Genomic DNA, 24,335 nt, shown 5'->3' on the forward strand with positions numbered 1-24,335 from the left:
CTTACACAGGGTCACACAACTAGAAGTCTGCTTCCTTGTAGGTTTGGGAGGCAGGGAAAGATATCTGTTCAGCCAGCTCAGTTATTTATAATAACCCAGCTTAAGTTTTAACTCTGGAGGGGCTCTCACAGTCTGTCATTGTCATACCTGGTGAGGAAGATGTGCATCCCCACTTGACAGGTGAGGAGTCTGAGGCTGAGCGAGGTGCCGTGCCATGTGCCCGCTGCCCTGGTAGTGAGTGGCATAGGCTCTGGCCCCGGCCCCCCTATGCCTGGCTCTCGGCCTGACTTCCTGTCTCCCTCCTGCAGAACTCCTCGCACGTGGACCGACGCTCCATGCCCTCCATGGGTTACATGACCCACACTGTCAGTGCTCCCAGTTTACATGGAAAATCGGTAAGCAGCGCCTCCTCTCCTCTCCAGGTGACTGATCCGCTCCAGCCTGCGAAGGGCTCATCTCATCAGGGTTCTCCCCTGAGCCAGTCAGGTGCAATCCCCATTTTAGAGATGAGGAAACTGAGGCTCAGAGAAGTCGAATGACTTGCTCAGGCCCATCCCACTGGCCTTGGGTCCTCCTGAGGTCAGCGGAAGAGCTTGGGGGAAGTGGAGGAGAATGTGATGTTTCTTCTCTTTTGGGCAGCATTTGTCTATAGCATTTTCCAGCCACCTGCCTTTTTCTCCCATTAGCTCCTCTCCTTTCTTCCTGGTCTTTACTTTGATTAGTTCACTGTCTTCAAAGCTCGAGTCTGGGTGAGGTTGCACTGCCGGTGGCTGTTTCCTGATAAAAACTACTTCCTGCAGCTCCTTTTCTGCCAGTGCCTTTATTTGTCCTAATGACAGAATTAATGCAATAATTACTTAATGGTGTCACATCAATGCTGTCCCGGCACTGGGGTGAAGAGTAATTATAGTGTCGCTCTCCTACGGTGGCTAATTTCCTCATGATGTGTCTACACACCTGCAGCTGGAGGAGCTCTCGCTGCTTCTCACCCGGTTACGGCGGCACCAGGCCAAGTTGGCCAGTGTGCGAAATTTCGCCATCAGCCAGTTACTGCAACACGACCTGACCTTTCCCACCTGCCAGGTCAGCACTGGTGGGATCTCTCAGGGCTGGGGGCCACCCCAGGGACAAGGGAGTGACATGCTGGCCTGTGCTCCCTCATGCCCGTGCTCTAGTCTGTCCTGCTGTCTGGCTCTCTCCCTCGTTCCTGCCTGTTCGCTTCTGGATGCTATGGCCAGATACTGTGCAGCCCTCGTGGGGCCCACACCCTGGTGCTGGGGAGGAGGCTGCATGTGTTGTGAAGGACCTGAACTGTGACTTCTCTGCCTGTGAGTAACGACTGCCAGGCTGGTGTGTGGTCATGTCCAAGGGCTGTGCTGGCTGTCATCCTTGTTGCCACCTTGGGCACTCCTTGGGATGCTGAAAGATGTGTGTCAGCCTAGAGGGACGGTGCCCTGCTGATTGACAGCATCCTCACACCCCTTATCCCAGTGAACTTCACAGTGGCTTGGGAGAGGTTAGGTAGGACAGGTTGGAGATTGACTTGCCCAGGATCCCTCAGTTAGTGGCATGTAGGCCAGAGCCAAATTGCAGGTCCTGTCTGACACAGTGCTCTAAAGTGTTTCCAAGACATTGGGGGGTGTAGACAAGCTCCTCGAGGAGTGGCCAGACAGTTGTTCTGTTCGGCATCTTGAGCATCTTAAAGAAGATGCTGGTCCACATGAGGCTGGTCCTCCAGGCTGCACAGAAGTAGGCAGAGAAGAGATGAAGAGGGTGAGAGAATTGTCACTTTCCTTACCTGTCCTATTTTAGTGGGACCTGACAGACTCAGGAAATGTATTTGGAAAAATAAATATAAGGGAGCACGTGCAAAAGTCCTAAGTTGTGAATTTGGGTGATTTTTAACAACATTACTCCGCTCTGTCCCTCTTACTGCTGCAGAACTAGGCTGATTGAGGAAGTAGGGATGAGTAGGGAGACAGTTTAGGGACAGAAATAAGATCTTGCAAGCCACTGGTGTCCCTGGCAGTGGTCTTTGAGGCCTTCTCATGCTTAAAAGCACTGCCTGTATGTTTTGCGTTATTTATTTTTGCTCGTTTTACATCAGAGCTCTAAACTCAGACCACCTTCCTGGCTTGCTTTGGCTTTGGCTGAGAAAGTGCCCAGACTGTTTTTCCTAAGCTTTCGTAGCCCCTCTCCCTCACAGTTAGCTTCTGTGATCCATTACATGGGAAGCACGCGTTCTAGGAGATCAGAGTCTTCCTCGTTCTCACTGTTTCCGGTAATTATACTGAAGAACTCAGCAGACTGTCAGAGGTGACACAAGCAGATAGGTCTGCCTGGACCTTCCTTATCTAGCTCCTGACCCAGCCTCCTGGGCTCCATGCTGAGCAAACGGAGCCAAAACTTCCAGGAAACTTTCTGCTGCTACTGGTACTTTTTGTTCTGGAGCCCAAGGTCATAAGGGGACCTCCCTGGGTCCTAGGTCATCTCCATGCCTCTTCCAGGCACCCATCCACCCCAATCAGGGGATCATTTTACTTCATGCATGTGAAGGGCCTAGTGCAAAGGTTTGATGACAAGACTGGAATGTCCTCTTCCAGGTAGACCTCTCTAGTTCTGTCTCAGGAGCTCACCTCCACCTCAGCTGTACTGCTGTCCTAGTCCTCTGATGGGATGTGTGCTGTCTTCCTCCTCCTCATCAAATTGTCCTCAGCCAATGAGGGGACAAGCTGGCTTTCCCCACATGGTGGACCTGCGAGATCCACCATGCTGAGAGGGCTCTGAGCTGCACTGAGACATTTGCGCTTCCTCTGTGGCCCCGGATGTGTTGGTCTGCTGTGATCCCTGAAGCTGCACAGTGTAAATGGTTCACACATGAAGCCCTGACTTATGGAAACCTTTGGTGTTCACAACTGGCTTTTTTCTCTCTGCTTCATTTGAAGGCTGATGATACCTACCTCCAGCTGAAGAAAGACCTGGAGTACCTGGACCTAAAGGTGAGTGGCCTCAGGGGTCTTGCTTTCCTTGGACGCTTACCTTTCTGAGAGTGTCAGCCTCACTGGAGCCCAGCCCCAAAGCCAAAGGCCTTGCAGGTATTACAAACCTGGGTTTCAAATGAAGATGTCTCCTGTCTGAATCAGAAGGGGGATTTTTTGTTTTGGGGTTTTTGATTTTTTTCTTTGGTTGCTGTGGCCTTTGAAAATTTCATTTTTTAAATGGAATATAATTGACAGATAACATTGTATTAGTTCCAGGTGTACAACATAATGATATGTGTGTATATTGGGAAATGATCACAAGTCTAGTTAACAGCATGCCGGTTACAAATTGTTTTTTTCTTGTGATGAGAAATTTTAAGATCTACTCTCTTAGCAGCTTTCAAATATTCAATGCAGTATTATTAACTATAGTCACTATGCTGTATATTACATCCTCATGATTTATTTATTTTTATAACTGGAAGTTTTTACCTTTCAGAAGAGTTTTATTTCTTATAGCCTCAGGCTCTGTGGACTTCTCAGTTTCTTGGGAATTCTGCTGTAAGGTGTCTGGCTTACAGAATGAGGGCACAAGATCTTGCTTTCTTCTGGCCTTGGTTAGAACCACAAGGTTCCTCCAAATAATAACCAGTTGCTTCTTCAGAGCCTCCAGAGGGGTGGGGGCAGGTTCTCAGGGTGCCACTGATGTGTGTTTTCAGGCACAAGCAGTTTGGTGGCTTGTCTGGCTTTGTTGCTGGGGGAGCAAGTGCCACATGGAATCATGTGGTCTCGCATCTGTGTTTAGGGGATAAACATCAGGTCCCTCCCTGCAGGTGATGAAGTTCAGGCTCTAAATCAGCCTCCATAGCACAGAGAGCGCCGGGAAAGCTGCTGTAGGAGCAAGAGGCACTCTGCCTGGAAGAGAGCTGCTATTGTTTTGTTCCCACAGCTCTCAGAGAGCTCCCACTGTGAAAAGCACTTCTTATGCCTGAGCCATGACATAGACTGAAGGAATGTGACCTTCGGTTAACTGCGGGTGTGAGAGGGGGGCAGGGGGCCCTGTGGGAGGACACCCAGGTGACTGCCACGGGGGCATGCCTCCCTCAGTCCCCAGTGTACCTGGCTTGAGATATTTTTCACTTGGGGATTGTCATGCAGCCTTGTAGAAGCAGGGGTGTGGACATCAGGTCCTAAGGCAGCAGATGAGGGGCCTCCCCACTCTGAGGCAAGATCAAGACCTTTGATTAGGAATTGCTCGGTTAACTTATGTATCTGTTAATGAGGAACGCTTGCGCTATACCCAGCTCTGGAGAAGCTGGGGGAGATGCAAGAGAACAACTGAGGCTCTCTGGCCTGGAGAAACTTCCAAATGCTCTGGGTTGGGGAAAGAAAGTGTCCTGAAATAACACAGACTTTTTGGCGATGAGTGTATAAAGGTTTGTTTAGCCCAGTACTCAGAGCTGAGAGAGCGAGGATTTCTGTGGACTGCAGAGCTGGGAAGGCTTCTGGAGGAGGTGGCGTGTGTCTGGAGCCTTGAAGAGCCAAGGGTTTGGGTTGGTTGAGATTAAAGGGAAGGGAACGGTGGGAGCCAAGGAGAGCCAAGGTGAGGGTCATGTGGCGGGGGAGGCGGGGGCAGGTTGTCCAGGTTCCTGAGTCTGTCCTAAGCTTCAGGAAGGAAGGTGCCATGAAGAAAAGTCAGACTTGGCTTTCTGACATGAGGAAAACAAGGAGGGTTCTCTCACCACCAGGACGTTTTCTAGCTTACGTGGTAGTCCGATCATGTAGCGCACGAGTGAGTGTTGTGAGTATGGGAGTCAGGCCTCAGGATGCAGAGTGCTCAGACATGGTGGTATGGGCCAGAGGTGCGGCCCAGCCCACCCTCCTGCGCTCTGAAGCTGGGCAGGTCCTGCCACCGTGCCCACCTCCCCATCTGACCTGGAGCAGCCCCCAGCCTCCACCTGCCCTGTGTACCACCACGTCCCGTTCCCAGGCCTCACCATGCCCAGGGCCATGCAGGCGACACAGAAGTATTTGTAGAGCGTCCACGATGTACCCAGGCCTGTGGGAGAGGCGTGGCTCACAGCAGCACAGGTGTACCACAAAATGCTCTTCAGAGTGCTTGGTGCACGGTGCCAGGGAAGTGCCTGAGTCCAAGCCCTGAATCCCGTTTGTGTGGGGTAGCCGATCTCACAGTTGGTCCTAGAGAGAAGATCCAGTTCAGGTTTGTTTTACTTAAAGATTATAGAACTTGAGCTATATAAAACGGATTTAGAGAGAGAGAGAGAGAAACTGAGGCACAGGATAGCAGAGCAGAGCCAGGAGTCTCTGTGTGTCCTGATTCCCAACAGGAGCTGAATAGCAATAGAGGGTATAATGTGTGTCAGTCACCATGTTTTACTTTACTTCTGTTAAATTAACCTCTGCAGTGGCCCTGTCAGGGAGGCGGTGTTATCTTGTTTTCACTGACTGAGGCTCAAAGAAGTAAATGACTTTCCCCAGGCCATGTTAGTAATTACTGGGGAGTCAGTATTGGGGAGTAGCACTGACTCTGAAGCTGATGCTCTTAATCACCCTGCCTCCCGGCCACTCTGACAATGCTGCTTCTAGTACTGTGGACCCAAAGGCATTAAGTTTTTTATGGCGTTGAACTGGGGTCCTTCTGCCAGGAAGTGTTTATGCCGTGATAGAGAGAGACAAGGTACATCCTTGGGGTGTTTCACCAGCTAGGAGCCGTATGTGACCAAAATATTAATTAGCGATTGAAAGTTGTCATTGTTTGTCATGGAAAACAGCTTTGTTGATACCAGAATTTCCTTGGTCTTATAGCTGTTACTCCAGTTGCTAAGCTCCTCTTAGAGAACCAGTCCCCCAATAACAGCACCAGCAGGTGAGAGGCACTTGGCTTACCAGCAGCATGTGTGGGAAAAGAGGCTGGGGTTTGTGCTGTGTGTGAGTCATCATTCAGAAAGACTGACATCACCTTGGCCTCCCTCCAGGGGACAAGGTGCCCAAATCATGGAGGCAGTGGGCCTCCTCTGCTCAGACTCAGCTGGGGTGTAGGATTCCCAGATGGATGTTTCAGTACAGGATCTAGATGAGGGAATCAAAGGCGAGGTATTGAAGGGCTGCAAGAACCATGGCTGAGAAGTGTATTAGGCGGGATGCTTTTGTTGGCAGGTATCCAAAACCCAAATCCACCTGCTGAGCCGCAAGGGGAATATCATGTTCACTTAGCCAGGGCCTGCGTTCCAGGAGCTCAGGCCATGTCGCCACTGTTCTGCTTTCCATATGGCCGGGAAAGAAAGATGCCCACTTGCACGCTCAGGTTCGCTTCATCCCAGCCCAGCCTCCCTGTGGAGTGAAGGGTGGGGGATTCCCTAATGGAAAGGAGACTGGGCAGAAACCAGAAACACAGCAGCAGGCAGCACAGCCACCGCACGGATGCTTGAAGGCGGAAGGGGCAATTCAGGCAAGACATAGAGACAGTCTGTAAAGCTCTAAAATGTTACCATGTGTCTTCCATGGCCCTAAGGGGCGATTAAGACAAGTGGATCATTGCTACAAGTAGACAGATTTCAGTTTAGTAGAAGAAAGACTTCTCTAAGAGGGCCACCACAGGTTGTGGTGACCTCCCCATCACTGGGTGCAGCTGAGGCCAGGTGAACACTGAGTGGGATGAGTGACTGGATCAGGAAAACCCTGAGGCCCATTCACTCTTGAGATCCTGTGACATGCTAGACAAGATGAGCTGCCACAAGCCCAGCGGGGTCCCTGAGGGCGAGGGCCTCTGAGGACACAATTGAATGGGCCATGTAGCCCAGCCTAGGCATGGCAGTGCCAACGAGCACAGCCCCACGGTGACTGGCTTCTTGTGAGCGGTCCCTCCTGGGCCCTCGTCGGGAGAGGTAAGCCTCTGTGGAGAAGGATAGTCTCCCTGCCCCTACCATGTTGGCCTAGGGTCCCCTGTGCCCCTGTCCCAAAGGCCCCAGGCTTAAGGATCCTGAGCCCAATCCACTCCACCCCCACCAGCTGAAGCTTGGCTTCCAGAACCAGTTGGTGGTGTTTGCCCGCATGTTGTGGAGTTTGCTCTCCTGAAGTGAGCATCCCTGCTAGGGTGCCAAATGATCAAATAAAAGCAGACTCCATTCTCTTAGAAGATGCTCTGTGTTAGTGGTCTCTTTGGAAATGTTTACGTTCCTGGCATGTTACTTGGCGGTGCCAGGGTGGAAAGGATTTCACGTTGATCTAGCATCTGTTCCTGCCTGGCCGTCTTTGGGCACCTGATGTTCATTATCTCACTTAAGCCTCTCAGCAGCTTGGAGCAAATAAGAATTATTATCCCCACCTTACTAACCAGGAACTGAGTATCAGAGAAGTAACTTCTGCAAAGTTATGCAGCTGAGGTTCGAACCCTGTGACTAACTTCACACCTGCCTCCTTTCTTCCATGTGCCATGTACTTCGTCTGCCCTGAAGTTGTACTCGCTGAGTTGTATTTCTGGCATTCATGTTCTGCTCTTCAGAACCCAAGCCAGGTCTGAAAAGGGGGTGTGAGGGTTCGCTGTTGTTGACAGCTTGAATTGTTTCTATGTAACTGGGGAGCACAGCTCGGGAAAGTGAGGTGGGGGGAGGGCACCTGAGGCTGTACGGGGTGCCTTTTAGGTGGAGCAGGTTGCAGTCAGCCCCAAAGGGGGCTCTTGTCCCTAGTGAGGGACGTCATCAGTGGCTCCAGGTGCCTGACCTCTGAATTCTTCCTGATTGAGCCTGAGATATGGGCTTCTCTGTTCAGAGTCTGTTTCCAGTTAGCTTCTGGAGCAGAGTTGCTTATGGTCTGGGACACCATCCATCTCAGGATGACCTGGGAGCTTGATAAAAAATTGCAGAGCTGGAAGATTCTGTTGAATTAGAACCTCTGGAATTGAAGCCCAGAATTCTGCGTTTTTAAAATCAAGCTCTGGGGTGATTCTTGTGCACAATTAAGTTGAGGTCTTTTATTCTGGAGAGAGATTGTTAACTCTGATCATGAGCTAGAACAGCCAGGGGAGTTCCTTTAATGAATATGGTTGCTTGGGTCTTACCCCTTAGAGACTGTGATTTAATTGGTAATAGTCAGGTATCGCTCTTTAAAAAAGAAAGAAACTCCCTCGGTGTTCTAATGTGTAGCCGTGGCTGAGCAACATGGTTTCAAAGCAGTGGTCCTCAAAGTGTGATCCCAGATGAACAGTACCAGCAATTCCTGGGAGTTTGTTAGAAATGTGAAATCTTGTGTCCCACCCCTGAGCTGCTTAGTGAGAACCTTTGGGGGTGGGGCCCAGCAAATCTGTATAGTCACAGCTCTCCAGATGATTCTGAAGCATGCTCAAGTTTGAGAACCACTTTTCAGTGTGGTGGTTCCCACTCCTGGTTGCACATCAGACTCGCCCAGGAGGACTTTTAAGAGTCCCAGTGCCCGGCTCCACCTCAGACCAATTACATCCAAGTTTTCTTGGGGTGGGACTCAGGCATCAGTATCTTTTAAAGCTCCTGGGCGATCGCAGTGGTGGAGGCAGGGTTGAGATCCAGTGTCTTGGGGGGGACAGTTTCTACTCAAAAGAGCTGGAAACATTTGGCATCATTAATGACAGTCATTTAGGTGTGGAGACGAGAGACTAAGGGCCCCAAGGTGGGCGGGGCTGAGACTAATGCACGGCTCCTCTCTAAACTACAGATTAAGTATCTTACAGTATGTGATGAGGGAGGACGGAGGAAGAAGCAGAGTCCCATCTTGCCTTCTGTGGCAGAACCAGGAAGGACATGGGCACTGAAATCGGCACTCCCACGTAAACTAGCCTGCACCAAGATCCTGCAGGCAGCTCTTAAGATCCCCCGTTTACAGAAGAGGGAACTGAAGTCTGGAAAGGTCCACCGGCTGGGAAGCAGCATAACCAGACTGAGACCCACACATCTGAACTGCTTAACCCACATCCTCCTTAAGGTTTCCCCTTGTCACATCCCCAAATTCTGGCTCCTTCAAATGTCATTTGATGTCTTACCTGTTACGTTTTGTTGTATTTGCCTTTTTGTTTGGAACAGATAAAAAATAATGAACCTTTGATCAACGTGCTTTACAAAGTGCTGAAGAAGTCAGCACGGGGCTGTCGGCCCGGGAGAAGCGTAAGATGACCTGATCTGTGTCTCCAGGCGGGGCCATTCCATTGCTTCTGCCTCAGTGCCGACTCCATCACTTGCTTAACCAGGGGCTCTCCTGACCGCCCCCAGGCTTCCTGCAAGTCATTTCGGTTTATTTTCTGCCTATTGAAGCTCCCTCGGCGTTTTGGCTGGTGCACCAGGCTGAGCCTCTCATCTGTAGTGTTGTGTGACTCCATCTTTTGTGCTGCCGTGGGGGGTGGGGGGTGGGTGGGGCTTGCCTAGCTTGCCACCAGCTTGTGTGTTCCCATTCTTGCTCGTCTGCCTCCACGGTGAGGGCTGCCCTAGAGCATGCATTTCCTGGGAGGGAGCAGCAGTTCCTGGTCACCTTGGAGGAGCCGAGGTGTCCTGAGATTCCACCGTGGCTCTGGGATTAGGGTGGCTTTTATTCAGGGCAGGGTGTTGATGTTTGAAAAATTCTGGAGCTGGACTAGAACAGAATATCCACCTCCCCACCATTCCCCTGCACCTTTGAGAGATGCAGAGATAGTACCTGAAACGTGGCCAGCTGTTATAGCATTCCAAGGGAGGCTGCAGGTCAGAAAGCAGGAGCTGTGTCCAATCATCTTGAGCCCTGAATATAGGTGTTTGGGATGTGCTGGAAGGGAATAAGATGCCTGGGTGCCCTTTAGTTCCTTTCTGATACTTTTTCTGGTGACATATGCTAGGGACTCATAGTTGATGTTTTGAATGGATTTAAACATCGCTATGACAAAGTGCAATTTTAAAAGGAAAATTAGATGTAATATACTACTTGTGGCTATGTCTTAGTAGCCTCAGCTCTCTGGAAGAAAGCTAAATTCAGAAGCTTCAAGGGCCTGTGAACTGTGTAAACACAGTCACAAAGCCCCTGCTCTAAAGCCTGTGACCTTTACTCCATAGAAAGAGATCTCAGGCCCTGAGCACAGCCAGCTCACCTTGTTGCATTACATTCACAGACTCACTAAGCAAACGATTCTCAAATATCCTCAGTACGCTGGGCCCTGGGCTGGGCTTTGAGGATACAGAGAAAATACGTCACTGTCCCCACAGTCAGTCCTAATTAGATTACTGTCAAGTGAGGGGAGACAGAACAGATCATCTGCTAAGGCCCATAGTAGTGGCAGACACAAGGTGTGGAAGGATGGGCACCAAACCCAGATGGAGGGAGGGGGACAGGGAAGAGCAGCAGGTGTGTCCTCTCTGCTGAATTTCTAATCCTAACAGACTCAGTCACTTGAATTTCTAATTCATAGTACCTTAAAAGCAGCACATTAAAAGGGGACAAAGAGAAAGTGACTTCTTAGAAAAGAGGGAGTGCTAATATCCTGAGAGAGAGAAGAAACACTCTATGTCAATCTGAAATGGAAATGAAAGGGCAGAAATTTGGGAGCATTTACCTAGACAGGCAAATAGTCCTAAACACTAACTTCTAAGAACTTCTATACTACTGATTTTTGTAATGATTCTGATTCATCCCCTAAAAGGTTGAATTTATATTCAGTATTCTATGGAGGCAGTGAAGGACATACTTTTAGAAAGCTTTCCATCAAAAAGTTTAAAAGACTCAGCTTTCTGAAAGTGCCCTTTTTGTGTAGAAATACCTCATTCCTCGCCTGATGGTGCTGGTTAAATGAGGCATTGCTCAGTTAGACTCTCTGCCTTTCTATTTCAGTATCAAAAACATATTATCTGGAAAAAAGCTTCCGTGACATAAGGGGAAGAGTTTTGCTAAAAGGAGAAATCCTCAAAGCATTATCTCAATTTGAAAATGATTTCTTCCTAGGAAACGAGGCAAGGGTCAGCCCCTTGGAGAATAGACAAGCTCATGACCCCTCACTTTGGCAAAGGACTGTGACACAGAGTGAAGACTCTCCTACCTCTACCCGCTGGGTTCCCAAGTCCTGCCTGGGAAGTTCAGCTCTTGGTGGTTCACCAGGATTCATTCCCCTTCCTCACTCCCCCCGCCCCAACCACCACCCTTGCAGGAGCCAGCACAGTCTGTTTTTTTGTGGATTGTTGCTGTGGTCATTGTGTTCTGTGACTGTGTATGGTTGTATGTGCACATAATTTGCCAGTTTGAAGAGCAGAATTTGGCTGGAGTTCTACTTTTTCTAGGACTGACCTACATATATTTCCCTTTCACCTACTTGTGAGGCAATAAGCAATTTGTTGAGTGCGTTCCAGTGTGCCAAGCCTTCCGTTCAGGGCTGACTTTACCAAGATAAAGAGGACAGTGGTCCCTGTCCTTTACTGTGCCACCAAAGGGAGCAGGGGAATGGGTGGGGGCAGGTCTGCAGCCCAGGCTCAGCCCTCAGCTCAAGGCTTGGAGAGGGCTTCTCCCTTGACCTTGACCCTTGGATTTGGGCACATGGCTGTCTTGAGTTCTGAGGGGAATGTTTGCTAATGTGTTTCTGCTTCTGATTCACACTCACAAACTTGATGGAGTAGGGAGAAAGTGAGGGCCATTTCTCCAGCAGCTGTGTGTCCCTCCATACTGGGACCCTCTGCATAGTGCACACACCATTGGTCTCTGCTATGGCTAGTTCCACCCTCCATTTCTCTGGTCAGATCTGCAGAATGTAGTTCAGAAAGACGGCCTCCCCTACAAGGGGCACATTTGACCTGGCCATCCCTGACCATGGTTTGGCCATGGGGGTGCATCTGTGAAAAAGGTTCCCCTGCCCCTGCAGTTTTTGACAAAGAAGGAGATTTGGAGGAAATGAAAATATGGACTAAAGAGTTAGTGTTTAACTTCATAGGAGTCAGTGAGAAGTGGGCAACATGTCACCCGTTCTGGGTCCAGGGAAAGTTGGCAAGTGTTGTGACATTCCACTGGTCTCTAAGTTTGGGTGATTTTTGTCTACTGCTTTGTGGTTTCCTTTCTTGAAAGGACAGGATAACTTGTATTGCAAGTACAGCTATTCAGGAATCAGTTGAAAACCTCAGCCAGGAATTATCCAGGTTTCTTCTTCTCTTGGCAAGATCCTCTTCCCAAATAGTAGAGAGTGAGGAAGGCTGATCTTAGTCATTGGGAGATGGACTGCTCAGACTCCCCTGAAGTAAGCCTCAAGAATGCCCAAGAGATTTGCTAGTTCTTCTTGTCCACCCACCTCATGGCCCTGGGTGGGGGTCATGGATTTCTGTTAATTATGTTTGACTCCAGGTTTAGTAACAAAACTCTCTTATCAGTGGCAAATTTTCCAAGATTCATACTGAACTCATTTGGGGCAAATTTAAGCCTTTACAATTGATGATACTGTAACTTGAAAAGTGTGTTTTCTTTAATTTGAGAAATTTGCAAGTATTACTAAGATCTCCAAAAGGTTTTCTTTTTTCCCTGAAATGAAATAAGCATAAAAATAAAGCAGGTATTCCCCAAGTTTTTGCGCTTTCCACGCCATGACCCTTCCTGCCACTGACGAGACTTCCACACCTGTCCGTGGTAGGGCTAACTTTCCTTCCTGAGTTCTGATTCCGAACCCCGTGGTTAAATCTCCTTTAAATTGTTCACCTCTCAGATGACAGGCCGAGATCTTCTCAAGGACCGAAGTCTGAAGCCAGTGAAGATTGCTGAGAGTGACATTGACGTGAGTGAGCAGAGTGACAGGCTGACCCCTCGCCTGCCGTCTGCCCCCAGACCCAGGGTGGGCAGGTTCAGGCAGGGTTTGGATGGTTCTGTAGCCAGAGGCTTTTGGATCATGCTCCAAGGCCATGCCCTTTTCTCATCATTGGAGGCCCTCCCCAACCTGTTCTTGCTCACAGGTTAAACTGAGCGTCTTCTGTGAACAAGACAGGATCCTCCAGGACTTGGAAGACAAGATACGAGCCCTTAAGGAGAACAAAGTATGTATCAGTTTTGCATAATCTTGGGCAGGGTGGCAGGGGTTTTCTCATCCTGTCTTTTCTCACTATAGCCTGGACATATCATGTTAGACAACAGGTGTTAGTTTATCCAGAATGATGGCTTTGAATTTAAAGGGTATTTCTTGTGAGGTTTCTGTCTGAATCCAGAGGAAAACTCATAGAGAGACCTGAGCCTACTTATTCCAAGTACCACCTGCCTGACCTTAATTCTACTCTGGTCCACCTCTCCCTGGAAGCCCTGTGACGTGAGCCTGGGAGAGGAGGGTTCCACTGGCTTATAGTGATGACCCCAGGCTCCTGAACCCCAGGTGCAGCAGGGCTGCCTTGGAGAAAGTGGCCGTAGTTGTAACAGGGTAGAGGCTCTCACTTCCTAAGGCTCCTTTCCTCTGAGGACCTGGGCTGTAGGAGAAGCAAGTCTGGTTGGGAGGGGAGGAATAGATTGGTAGCCATTGATGTTTGGTCTCTTAGACTCTTCATGTGAATATTTTCTTTTCTGCATTTTAACAAAGCATTATACTTGTGATGCTCAATGTTTATAAATAACATGGCTTTTTTGTTCAAGAGCTTAGAGAGTTTTCCATCTCTTCTTTGATTTAACCTCATAGTTTATCCCCTAAGGAGTGGGTGGCCTTATGCCCACTTTATAGATGAGGAAACTGAGGCAGAGACTGTTAGGTGATTTGCCCCAGGAAGCCACCCCATGGGCAGAGGCAGAGCTGGAATCAGAGGCCGTGACTCTCAGGCCTCTAGCTAGGTGCTGGCCTCTTCAGCCTCGGTTAGATCCAGCAGGTTTGTTTAGTTCCTGGCATGGTGGGGGGCGCGGGGGTGGGGGGTCCAGGGACTGTCCTGCTATCCTCTTGCTCTTTGGCCCTGTTCTGGTGCAGGACCAGCTAGAATCCGTGCTGGAGGTGTTGCATAGACAGATGGAGCAGTACCGAGACCAGCCCCAGCACCTGGAGAAAATTGCCTACCAGCAGAGGCTGCTGCAGGAGGACCTTGTCCACATCCGGGCAGAGCTCTCCAGAGAGTCCACTGTGCGTAGAGGGTGTGCAGGGTGGCAGACAGTTCCCTGCCCGCTCCCTCCCCAGAATGGGCTGGCCAGGGGGCTGCTTTTCTCATCTCCCAAGCTGTAGTTGAATTGGTGGCCGGGGGCGAGAACCTTGGAGTAGCAGAACTCCTCCAGGCTGCCTCCTACCGTAGCTTACCTTGTCCAGGGTGACGCATCTGTCTCCACCAGTGCCTTGAGGTGCCTTCTGTCAGCGACTACTGGATGACTACAGTGGCACCTGAAAGTCAGATGTCTTAGAGCAGCCTGCAAGTCTGTTCCCCTGACCTATGGGCAGTTAATTCTAAGATGTCAGAATTTTTACTCTTTTATTTGTCTCTCTGATGTGGTGCAGGCCCTTTCTGCCAGAGCTGGGAACCAAAGCACCCCCAAGGGTGGGAGAGGGGACCGTGCAGGTGGCATGTCTTCTCTCTTCAGGCCTACCTGAGACCCACCAGGCTCCACTTCCCTCTTCCCCTGTTAGGTCTGCAGGGGTCAGGAGCACAGGTGCTCCTGGGGCCTTCTGAGGGGTGGGCGTGGGATAACTAAGAATCAGAAGCATTTCCTTGGCTGACAGGAGATGGAAAATGCCTGGAATGAATACCTGAAGCTAGAGCGAGATGTGGAGCAGCTGAAGCAGACCCTACAGGAGCAACACAGAAGAGCCTTTTTCTTCCAGGTGACCCCAGGGTTCTTCATCCCTTCTGAGCTCTGATTTCTTCTTGGAGTCTTCACCTTGGGAGCTGGGAGCCTGTCCAGGGGCCTTCTCTTTTTCCACCTGGACTCAGCCTGCTTACCACCCCGAGCTCTCCCTTGGGGAGCCCTTGCCCCAGCCAGACTGTCGTTAGAAGCCTCACCTCAGCTCCCCCTGCCTCTCTGCTCTCAAAGACAAGCTCTTGGGCATTTTCCTAAGGATTTTACTACTGGTCATTTTGGGAAACAGCCTCAAGAGGAGGCAATACTGACCTTGAGAACCTTACAGAGACTTGAGGGTGACCTCTATTCCTTCTCCTTGGCCCTGCCTTGGGTTCCTAGCTACTCACTTAGCAGCAGGGAGCCCCGCCTCCTTCCCTTGCTGACTCCTGAGGATAGATATTATCAGGCCTTCACCCGATCAGTAGTGTGATTCAGGCCAGGCAGGGTGATACCCATTGCTGTGCCCCTGCCTCACTCAGGAAACGCAGCCTTATAGCCCTACCTTCGCTACCCTAAAACCAGGACGCCCTGTTGATAGCGTCCTCTGCCTCCAAAGTGAGAGAAAGAAAGGCCCTGTGCAGCTTTGCTTCATCCACGTTGGGTCCTCCAGCTGCCAGTGTTCCCCCACTGGGGTACCCAACCAGGCTTCCACCCCACCCTCAAACTTCTGAAAATGGAAAATAACCTGCTTTTGAACCCAACTTCAGATCTGTATCTCCTCTTTCAGGGCCCTGACATAAATTCTATTTTTTTAAATTCAGCAAGCATTAATTGAGGCTTCTTGTGTACAAGGCACCATGCTGGGCCAGTTTTGGGGCTAGGCTTGCTAACTGACGAACTTGTTCTAGCCAAGCCTCTTCATTCAAGTGATTTAATGAATGTGTTGACTCTCTACACATCAGCATCACCCCAGAAAATGGAAGGAATCTGGGGGGGCGTTTATGTTTGTGGACTAGGAGGCTTTTTCCAGGCCTTACTATGCCTCTACTCACCACTTCGAGCTGGTCCTGGAGAGCCTGGTCCAGGGCCATGTGGAGGAGACTCTTGGCTGTGGCTCAGCGTTGGCCTATGAGGTTACCAAGAACTTGTCTATCTCCTGTGGCTATTGGGTTTTTCCCATAATTTCCCTTCATCTGAGCTAACGTTTTCCTATTCTTTTTGTGTCTCCAGGATTTAGCAGAGTGGCTTGAAAATAAATAGGTGAATATTGTTGGCCAAGTCCTTCTAGTTACTAGTTCCTTGAACTGCCCTGTCTTATTTTACTTATCTTCTTGCACTTCAACCATTCACAGTAATTTCAGTAGTAATTTTTTTTGTTAGCTTTTCACTCCTTATGTTTCTTTAATTATACAGATAATACACAAATGCATGTCCCTGAAAAGTCCAAACAATGAGAAGCAAAACCAAAAAAATGACACAAAACTCCTCCTCCCTCCTTCCCTTCTCTGCCCCAGTCCCATCGCCTTCCCTGTGTGTAATCAGTGCTATCAGTTTGCAGCGTTGCCTAAAATCAGTGCTATCGGTTTGCAGCGTTGCCTTCCAGACCATATTCTGTGCCTTTCCAAACGTATGCATGCACATAGTATCATGTAATTTATTTGGGGGAGGGAGTTGGGCTTACTTAAACAGGAATCATACTTATACATTGTTTGGTAACTTGCTTTTTTGTTGTAACTTTATGTTATGGAAATCTTTCCAAGAAAGATACCTTCAAGTTTATGCTGCCCTGTATGGTAGCTATTTAAATTTAAACATAAATTAATTAAAATTAACTAAATTAAAAATATCTTCCTTAGTCACACCAGAATCATTTCATGTGCTCAGTAGCCATATATGGCTAGTGGCTTCTGTATTATACAGCACAGGTCATAGAAGATTTTTTTTTAATTAATTTATTTTTGGCTGCATTGGGTCTTCATTGCTAGTTGTGTCAAGCAGGGGTTACTCTTCATTATGGTGCGCAGGCTTCTCAATGCGGTGGCTTCTCTTGGTGTGGAGCATGGGATGTAGGCGCTCAGGCTTCAGTAGTTGTGGCTCGCAGGCTGTACAGCATAGGCTCAGTAGTTGTGGCACATGGGCTTAGTTGTTCCATGGTGTGTGGGATCTTCCCAGACCAGGGCTTGAACCCATGTCCCCTGCATTGGCAGGCAGATTCTTCTTTTTTTTTTTTTAATTTATTATTTTTTTGGGGGTACACCAAGTTCAATCATCTGTTTTTATACACATTTCCCCATATTCCCTCCCTCCCTCAACTCCCCCCCCCACCCTCCCTTGAGTCCCCCCCACCCTCCCCATCCCAGTCCTCTAAGGCATCTTCCATCCTCGAGTTGGACTCCCTTTGTTATACAACAACTTCCCACTGGCTATTTTACAGTTGGTAGTATATATATGTCTGTGCTACTCTCTCGCTTCGTCTCAGCTTCCCCTTCACCCCCCGCCCCCGCCAAACCTCGAGTTCTCCAGTCCATTCTCTGCATCTGCGTCCTTGTTCTTGTCACTGAATTCATCAGTACCAATTTTAGATTCCATATATGTGAGTTAGCATACAATATTTGTCTTTCTCTTTCTGACTTACTTCACTCTGTATGACAGACTCTAGGTCTATCCACCTCATGACATATAGCTCCATCTCATCCCTTTTTATAGCTGAGTAATATTCCATTGTATATATATGCCACATCTTCTTTATCCATTCTGGCAGGCAGATTCTTAAACACTGCACCACCAGGAAAGTCCCACAGATTATAGAAGATTTGCATAATCTCAGAAATGGTATTAGACATTGTTGGCCTTGACTGCTGCATAACATTTCATAGTGTGGATCCATACTTGACTTAGCCTTTCCTTTTCTGATGGGCATTTAAGTTATTTGCAGTGTTTTGCTTTTATAAATGCTGTCACAATGAGCACCTATGTAACTGCCTTTTAGAGCTTGTTTATAAGCATGTATCTAAGATAGGCTCCTAGGACTGGACTTGTTGGGTTGAAATGAATGTACATCTTAGATGTTGGAAGACACTGCCGAACCACCCTCTAAAAGGCTGTGCTCATTTGCCCTCCCACCCACAGTACATGAGAGTACTGAACCTGTTTACCCACATCCTTGCCAACACTTGATGTTATCAGTCTTAGTTTTTGCCAATCTGCCTTCTGAGAAAGGACATCTTGTTTTTCTTCATATTTATTTAATTACTAGCAGGTTAAACATCTTTTCATATGATTATAGGCTATATGTATTTCTACTATGCCTTGTTTCATGTGATTTAACATACAGCAGGCCCAGAATCCTTTTTTCCCCTCCAGAGAACAAATGGGAGCCATGTACAGGTCTTGTCACAGACTTCCTAGAGAACTTAGCCATGTGAGTTACTAGGTGATAGGCTAATTTGAAGCCTGGTCCCTGCAGCTTGATTTCCACCTAGCCTGGTGGCATTGCTCCTGCTTTCCCTGAGTGCCACAATGACCTGGGAAGCTCACAAAGCCTTTCTTTCAGCAGGCTCCGTGCTAACTTCTTTGGCATAATTCTAGGCCAGGCAAGCTGTTAGAGTCCTGAATAAATCATTGACACTGGAGATAGGTTTGCAGCCCCATATGCAGATTCTCAGTAATGGGGCTTGGAAGCTCACCCCTGTTTAGCCAAGTTTGGCTGTGAGAAAATGCATAGCCTTTTTAGTAAAGATGAGTAGCTTTATTTATAAAGATCCTCATGGCCACCTGAGCAGGGAAATCAGAGGATAAAAGAACTTCCAGGTAACTGTGAGAGTCAGTGAGAGGTGAGGCTACCTGTAGGTGTCCCCACTCCGGACAGTGAGTTCAAGCCTTTGCTGAATGTAGTACATTGGAGCCTTCCTGCTCAGTGTGATGCGAGGATACAGGAATGAAACCCCACCCTCATGCTCCCCCAAAGGTTCCTTCACCTTGTCGTTAAGTTCTGAAATTCCGTCGTCCTTCTAGAAGGACAGAAGTTCTCTGGCCTTTGCTCCTCTCTGCTCTTTTCTTACATGTCAGAGTGACAGGCAAAATGGGGGCAGGATTGTGAACTGACAGGTAGAAGTACCCCAGGTAGACTGCCAGGGGAGGGGAGAGAGAGGGAGAGAGATGATCTTACCCCCATGCTTCTCCTTCACCTGTTCCCAACACTCTGCTTGGGGACTTCAGCTCTAGAGATAATCCCATTAGCTCAGTAACATGTCTGTTTTAGGACACTTGTTCTTTAGTGGGGAGCTGAGCATTGTCTGTTATTTGCTTGTCCGCCCTGAGGATATGCACTGGTGTTGGAAGGGTAGGGAGAGTGTGAGAGTGTGAGTCCCCCTTAGGAGGAAAGCTTTAGATGTCTGTTGTCATGGCTATTGGATCGTATTTGATCAGGGAATTTTATGTGATTGGTCCTTTATTTTCTCAGCATACCTGTACTGAGAACCTGCCCACTGCCCAGCCCTGTGGGGTTGTATCCAGGAGCAGTGGTCCATAAATACCACACACCTGAGAACTCTTCCAGTTGAGGCCAGCAAGGTACCTGGAGAAGGGATAGGGGTGTGGAGCTTTCCTTTTAAGTCCATGGGGTGGGACCATGATAATTTTAACATTAAAAGGACACCATATCAGGACTTCCCTGGTGGTGCAGTGGTTAAGAATCCGCCTGCCAATGCAGGGGACATGGGTTCGATCCCTGAGCCAGGAAGATCCCACATGCCGCGGAACAACTCAGCCCGTGCACCACAACTACTGAGCCTGTGCTCGAGAGCCTACAGGCCACAACTACTGAGCCCATGTGCCACAACTGCTGATGCCCATACACCTAGAGCCTGTGCTCTGCAGCAAGAGAAGCCACTGCGCTGAGAAGCCTGCGCACTGCCACGAAGAGTAGTCCCTGCTCTCCGCAGCTAGAGAAAGCCCGCGTGCAGCAATGAAGACCCAAGGCAGCCAATAAATTTATTTATTTATTTATTTTTATTTTTATTTTTATTTTCAAAAAAGGATACCATATCTGATGTTTAATCGACTCAGTTAAAAGATCCCCATGATTCTTTAATCACAACAGACCCTGCTCACCTCTTTCTAGGGCCTCTTCCCAGGCGGTCTCAGTTGTAATTTGTCAGAGTGTACATATGGCCATATAGCCTGGGTCTTTTCCTGTTGTACTTTTTAAAAAAAATAACAGCTTTATCATGTAATTCACATACCATAAAATTCACTAAAGTATGTAATTCACTGATTTTTCAGTACATCCACAGAGTTGGGTAACCATCCCCACAATCAGTTGTGTAACATTTCCATCAAGCCCCAAAAGAAACCCATTACCCATTTACGGTCACTCCCCATCCCCACCCCAGCTCTCCACCCCTGCTCCAGCCAACCACTAATCTACTTTCTGTCTTTATGGATTTATCTATTCTGGACGTTTCGTATAAATGAAGTCATATAATACTTGGCCGTTTGTGCCTGGTTTCTTTCACTTCGTTGCTGCACGCGGGCTTTCTCTAGTTGCAGAGAGCGGGGACTGCTCTTCATGGTGGTGAGCAGGCTTCTCCTCTTGTTGTAGAGCACGGGCTCTAGGCATGCGGGCTTCAGTATTTGTGGCACATGGACTCAGTAGTTGTGGCCCGCGGGCTCTAGAGCATAGGCCCAGTAATTGTGGCACATGGGTTCAGTTGTTCCGTGGCATGTGGGATCCTCTCGGACCAGGGATTGAACCCATGTCCTCTGCATAGGCAAGTGGATTCTTAGCATAGTGTTTTCAAGGTTCATCCATGTTGTAGCAGATATAGTGCTTCATTCCTTTTTTACTGCCAAATAATAGCCACTGTCCATTATACTAAACCCCAAATACCAAGATTCAGCTCTGTCTTTAAAAAGATGCTCTTTATAGTCTAGGGATCATGTAACCTCTAGTCCTTGCCTTCTCTTCCCTTCTGCCATGGTTGCCTAAGACAGTCTGTTTTTTAAATTGTAAAATATATATAACAAAAAAATTCATCTTAACCATTTTTTTTCAAACATCCTTTATTTTATTTTTATTTATTTATTTTGGCTGCATTGGGTCTTTGTTGCTGTGCGCAGACTTTCTCTAGTTGTGGCGAGCAGGAACTACTCTTCGTTGCAGTACTCGGGCTTCTCAGTGCAGTGGCTTCTCTTGTTGCAGAGCACAGGCTCTAGGTGCGCAGGCTTCAGTAGTTGTGGCTCACGAGCTTAGTTGCTCCGGGCATGTGGGATCTTCCCTGACCAGGGATCGAACCCATGTCCCCTGCATTGGCAGGAGGATTCTTAACCACTGCGCCACCAGGGAAGTCCCACCTTAACCATTTTTAAGTGTACAGTTTGGTACTGTTAAGTGTATTCACATTGTTGTACACCTAATCTCCAGAAATTTTTCATCTTGAAAAACTGCAGCTGTATACACATTAAACAACAATCTGCAGTCCCCCCTCACCCCAGCCAAAACTGGAGCTCTGTACCCATTAAACAGCAATCCCTATTCCCCCTCCTCTCAGCCTCTGGCAACCACCCTTCTGCTTTCTGTTTCTGAATTTGACTACTTTAGATAACCTCATCTAAGTGGAACTGTACAGTATTTAAGGCAGTCTATTTTTAAATGAGGTGCAAACAGGCACGGTAGACTGTGAGAGCTCCTCTGAGATTTCTCCCCTGGACCTTGGCCATCTTTCACATCTGCTCTTGCCTAGGAAGCTGTGAAGCAGGCTTGGCTGTAGCCCTGGTGGGGTTTCCTAAGGGTATACTGCCCCCACCCCCCGCCGAGGGTGAGGGGCTCCATCTGAAATGACAACAGAAGTCCTAACAAGAAACTTCTGGTGAGGAGCTACGAAGGAAATGAACCACTATCTCATCTTCCTCAGGAGAAATCTCAGATACAAAAGGATCTCTGGAGAATTGAAGATGTCACAGCAGGCCTGAGTGCAAATAAAGAGAACTTCAGAATCCTGGTGGAATCGGTCAAAAATCCTGGTGAGCCGTCTTCCTGGGGGTGGGGGTGTTGGAGGCCAGGACCCGGGGCAGGGGGATGGCCCCTGGGGAGGTGGGTCTTCATGGCGTAAGTCACTCCTATTGTTCTCTGAGGAAAAGGGTCTTTGTTCCATTGCACCCTTTGCTTCCCTCCACGCCCCTCAGAGAGAAAAACGGTGCCTTTGCTTTCTCACCCTCCTGTGCCTTCACTTGCAACTTCTGAGAGCAAGCCGCCCCCGCAGCCCAGCCCTCCCAGCAGCCCCGTGCGGACCCCTCTGGAGGTTCGACTCTTCCCCCAGCTGCAAACCTACGTGCCATACCGACCTCACCCGCCCCAGCTGAGGAAGGTCACGTCCCCCCTTCAGTCACCGACCAAGACAAGGCCCAAAGTTGTGAGTATTGGTGACCAGGAGCTGGGCGCTGCCGTTTCCTCCCTGGCAGGTGCTTGTCCTGCTCTGTCCTCGGGTCCCCTTCTCTTGGGAGAGAAGATTTTAGGGAAACTTGGGGAGACAGAACCAGCCAGAGTCCTGAGGGGTTCCTGAACGACGAGCAGTTAAGGAGAGGTAGGGGGCCCTGCCATTGTGCTTAGTCTCCCGGAACTGGAAGGGCCCTTAGAGATGACCTAGCCCAGCCCTCCCATTTTGCAGTTGGGAAAACTGAGGCCAAGCAAGAGGAAGTGACTGCACTGTGTAGGGCAAAATTTGTGATCTGCATCATGCAGAGAAGTGTGCGGCTGCCGCGTGCAGGGCTCTGTGCAAATCCGCAGTTACATAAGCTTGTGGGCAGTGAGCTCATCTTAGCAGAAGAGTGTCCTTATCCTCACCTGCAGCCCAGCACTGTGCCAGGTTCTGAGGATACATGTGATCTTCGCAGTAACCTCAGGAAGTATAGACAGGAAGGTCAGTATCCCCATCCCACAGATAAGAGACCTGAGGCCCAAGGTGTTAAAATTTGCTTAAGGTCTCCATATTAGTTAGTGAATCCAATCCACATCTCCTGCCCATTCTTTGTGCCATCTGACATCTAATTGGACATTCAGCCCTGGTCCTCAGGTCAGGTATTGTAGCCCTTGTGGTTGCCTGGGCCAACACCTTGGCTTGCCTGGTATAGAGAGGTGCCAAGCCCTTGGCTGAGTCTGGGAGCACAGGAGGCTCTAAGGAAATACAAGACATGGTCAGGTACTGTGATAGCTCATGTTTCCAGGGCCAGGCCAGCCTTGGCTAGAAAACATGAGGGGCCTGGTCCAAGTGACAAGGAAGCCATAGCAGAGGAGACCTTGGAATTGAGACCTCCAGATTTTTGCCAGCAAGGGCTTGGAGGAGCTTTGCCTGGGTACCATGTATGCTTAGGACGTCTGACAAGATCGGTGCACAGTGCTGGCTAAAACACAGGAGTTCTCATACCCGGTCTTCACTGTTCAAGAGCTGGAAGACAGGTGCAGGGACCCAGGGTCATTGTGAATTTCTTTATCGTGAGATCTCCTTCCCACTCCTAGATCTAAGACTCGTGGAGCACCAGACACAAAATAGGAGTTGGGAATTAGCAAAACAAATAGCAGGAGTGGCTGGGAGAGACAGCTGCTAACAGAAGGCAAGATGATTGCCCCTTGGGACAAGGAGCAAAGGGGAAAAGGCCTGTGAGCGAGACTGCCTGGATTCCAGCCCTTGTCTCTTTCTGGGCCTCAGGCAGGGCCCATCCCCTCTCTGAGCATCCTTGGGTTCCCTTTGTGCAGAACAAGCAGCTTGAACTAGACATCACAGAGGCTCCTCTTCGCAGCTTGGTTGCTGTGGCTCGAAGGCAGGGCTTTTCAACTTCGTTGAGCATCAGGGTCACGGGGTGGGGGGTGTCTTCTCTCCCCTCCTTTTAGTTGTATATGTGTTCACCAGTTTTACCGTTTTTATTGTTGTTTCAGATTTATTTTAATTTATATTGTTTTGTATTTATTTTTGTGAAACTGATATTCATCCTGAAATTGACATAAAACATGAATGTATAATTTAATAAATAATAATAAAGAGATTACCTATTTTATACCAACACCCAGATCAAGAAATAGGACTTTGCCAGCAATCAGAAGCCCGTAGGCCTGTGGGTCCCTTCCCAGTACAGGCCCTTTCTCTTTCTGCCAGAAGTTATCACTGTCTTGACTTTCTGGATAATTTCCTTGCATTTTTGTTTTGTTTCACTACCTATATTTGCATCCAAAACACTTCAATTTGCCCACATGTGATACTGTATTTATTCTTTCATATGTTGCATCCTTTCAGTATCATGTTTGTGAGATTCATCCATATTGTTGCATGTAGTTATAGTTCTTTCATTTTCATTTGGCTTTTTTTGAATTTAATGTCACTTACTTTTTTATTAGACAGTACTCTGAAAAGGTACAGAAATCAAAGGATATAAAAAAGTATGTAATAAAATGTCTCCCTTCCACCCTCTGTCTCCAGATATTCTATTCCCTTCAGCCAAAGTCAGTCAGTGGTTTGTGTTTATCTTTCTGGGGGGTTTTTAGGAATTGGTGATTCCGAGATCTTGTCAGGGTTGGAAACCACTGATGCTCAGCCTCTGGGTATCTTGGGTGGTCAGCTTAAACTTCACACAGTAATGAAACGTGTTGCT

At 48.5% G+C, this 24,335-nt stretch overlaps 1 protein-coding gene across 10 annotated transcripts in view; it reads left to right on the forward strand.

Moving 5' to 3' along the window:
* PLEKHA7 (pleckstrin homology domain containing A7) overlaps positions 1-24,335 on the forward strand; it is a 208,820-nt gene that overhangs the window by 169,458 nt on the left and 15,027 nt on the right. For 7 of the 10 annotated variants that reach the window (XM_057750068.1, XM_057750073.1, XM_057750072.1 and 4 more), the window contains exons 12-19: positions 309-395; positions 2,946-2,999; positions 12,667-12,735; positions 12,911-12,991; positions 13,897-14,046; positions 14,635-14,736; positions 21,608-21,716; positions 21,879-22,105. In XM_057750068.1, coding sequence (XP_057606051.1) covers positions 309-395; positions 2,946-2,999; positions 12,667-12,735; positions 12,911-12,991; positions 13,897-14,046; positions 14,635-14,736; positions 21,608-21,716; positions 21,879-22,105 — 879 coding nt within the window. Of the gene's footprint in view, positions 1-308; positions 396-963; positions 1,084-2,945; positions 3,000-9,052; positions 9,134-12,666; positions 12,736-12,910; positions 12,992-13,896; positions 14,047-14,634; positions 14,737-21,607; positions 21,717-21,878; positions 22,106-24,335 lie in introns of all 10 variants that reach the window. The other 3 variants (XM_057750071.1, XM_057750077.1, XM_057750074.1) reach the window with 2 other exon arrangements.

Source organism: Hippopotamus amphibius, chromosome 9 (genome assembly GCF_030028045.1).
Source record: "Hippopotamus amphibius kiboko isolate mHipAmp2 chromosome 9, mHipAmp2.hap2, whole genome shotgun sequence".
In the NCBI taxonomy this organism is placed as follows: Eukaryota; Metazoa; Chordata; class Mammalia; order Artiodactyla; family Hippopotamidae; genus Hippopotamus; species Hippopotamus amphibius.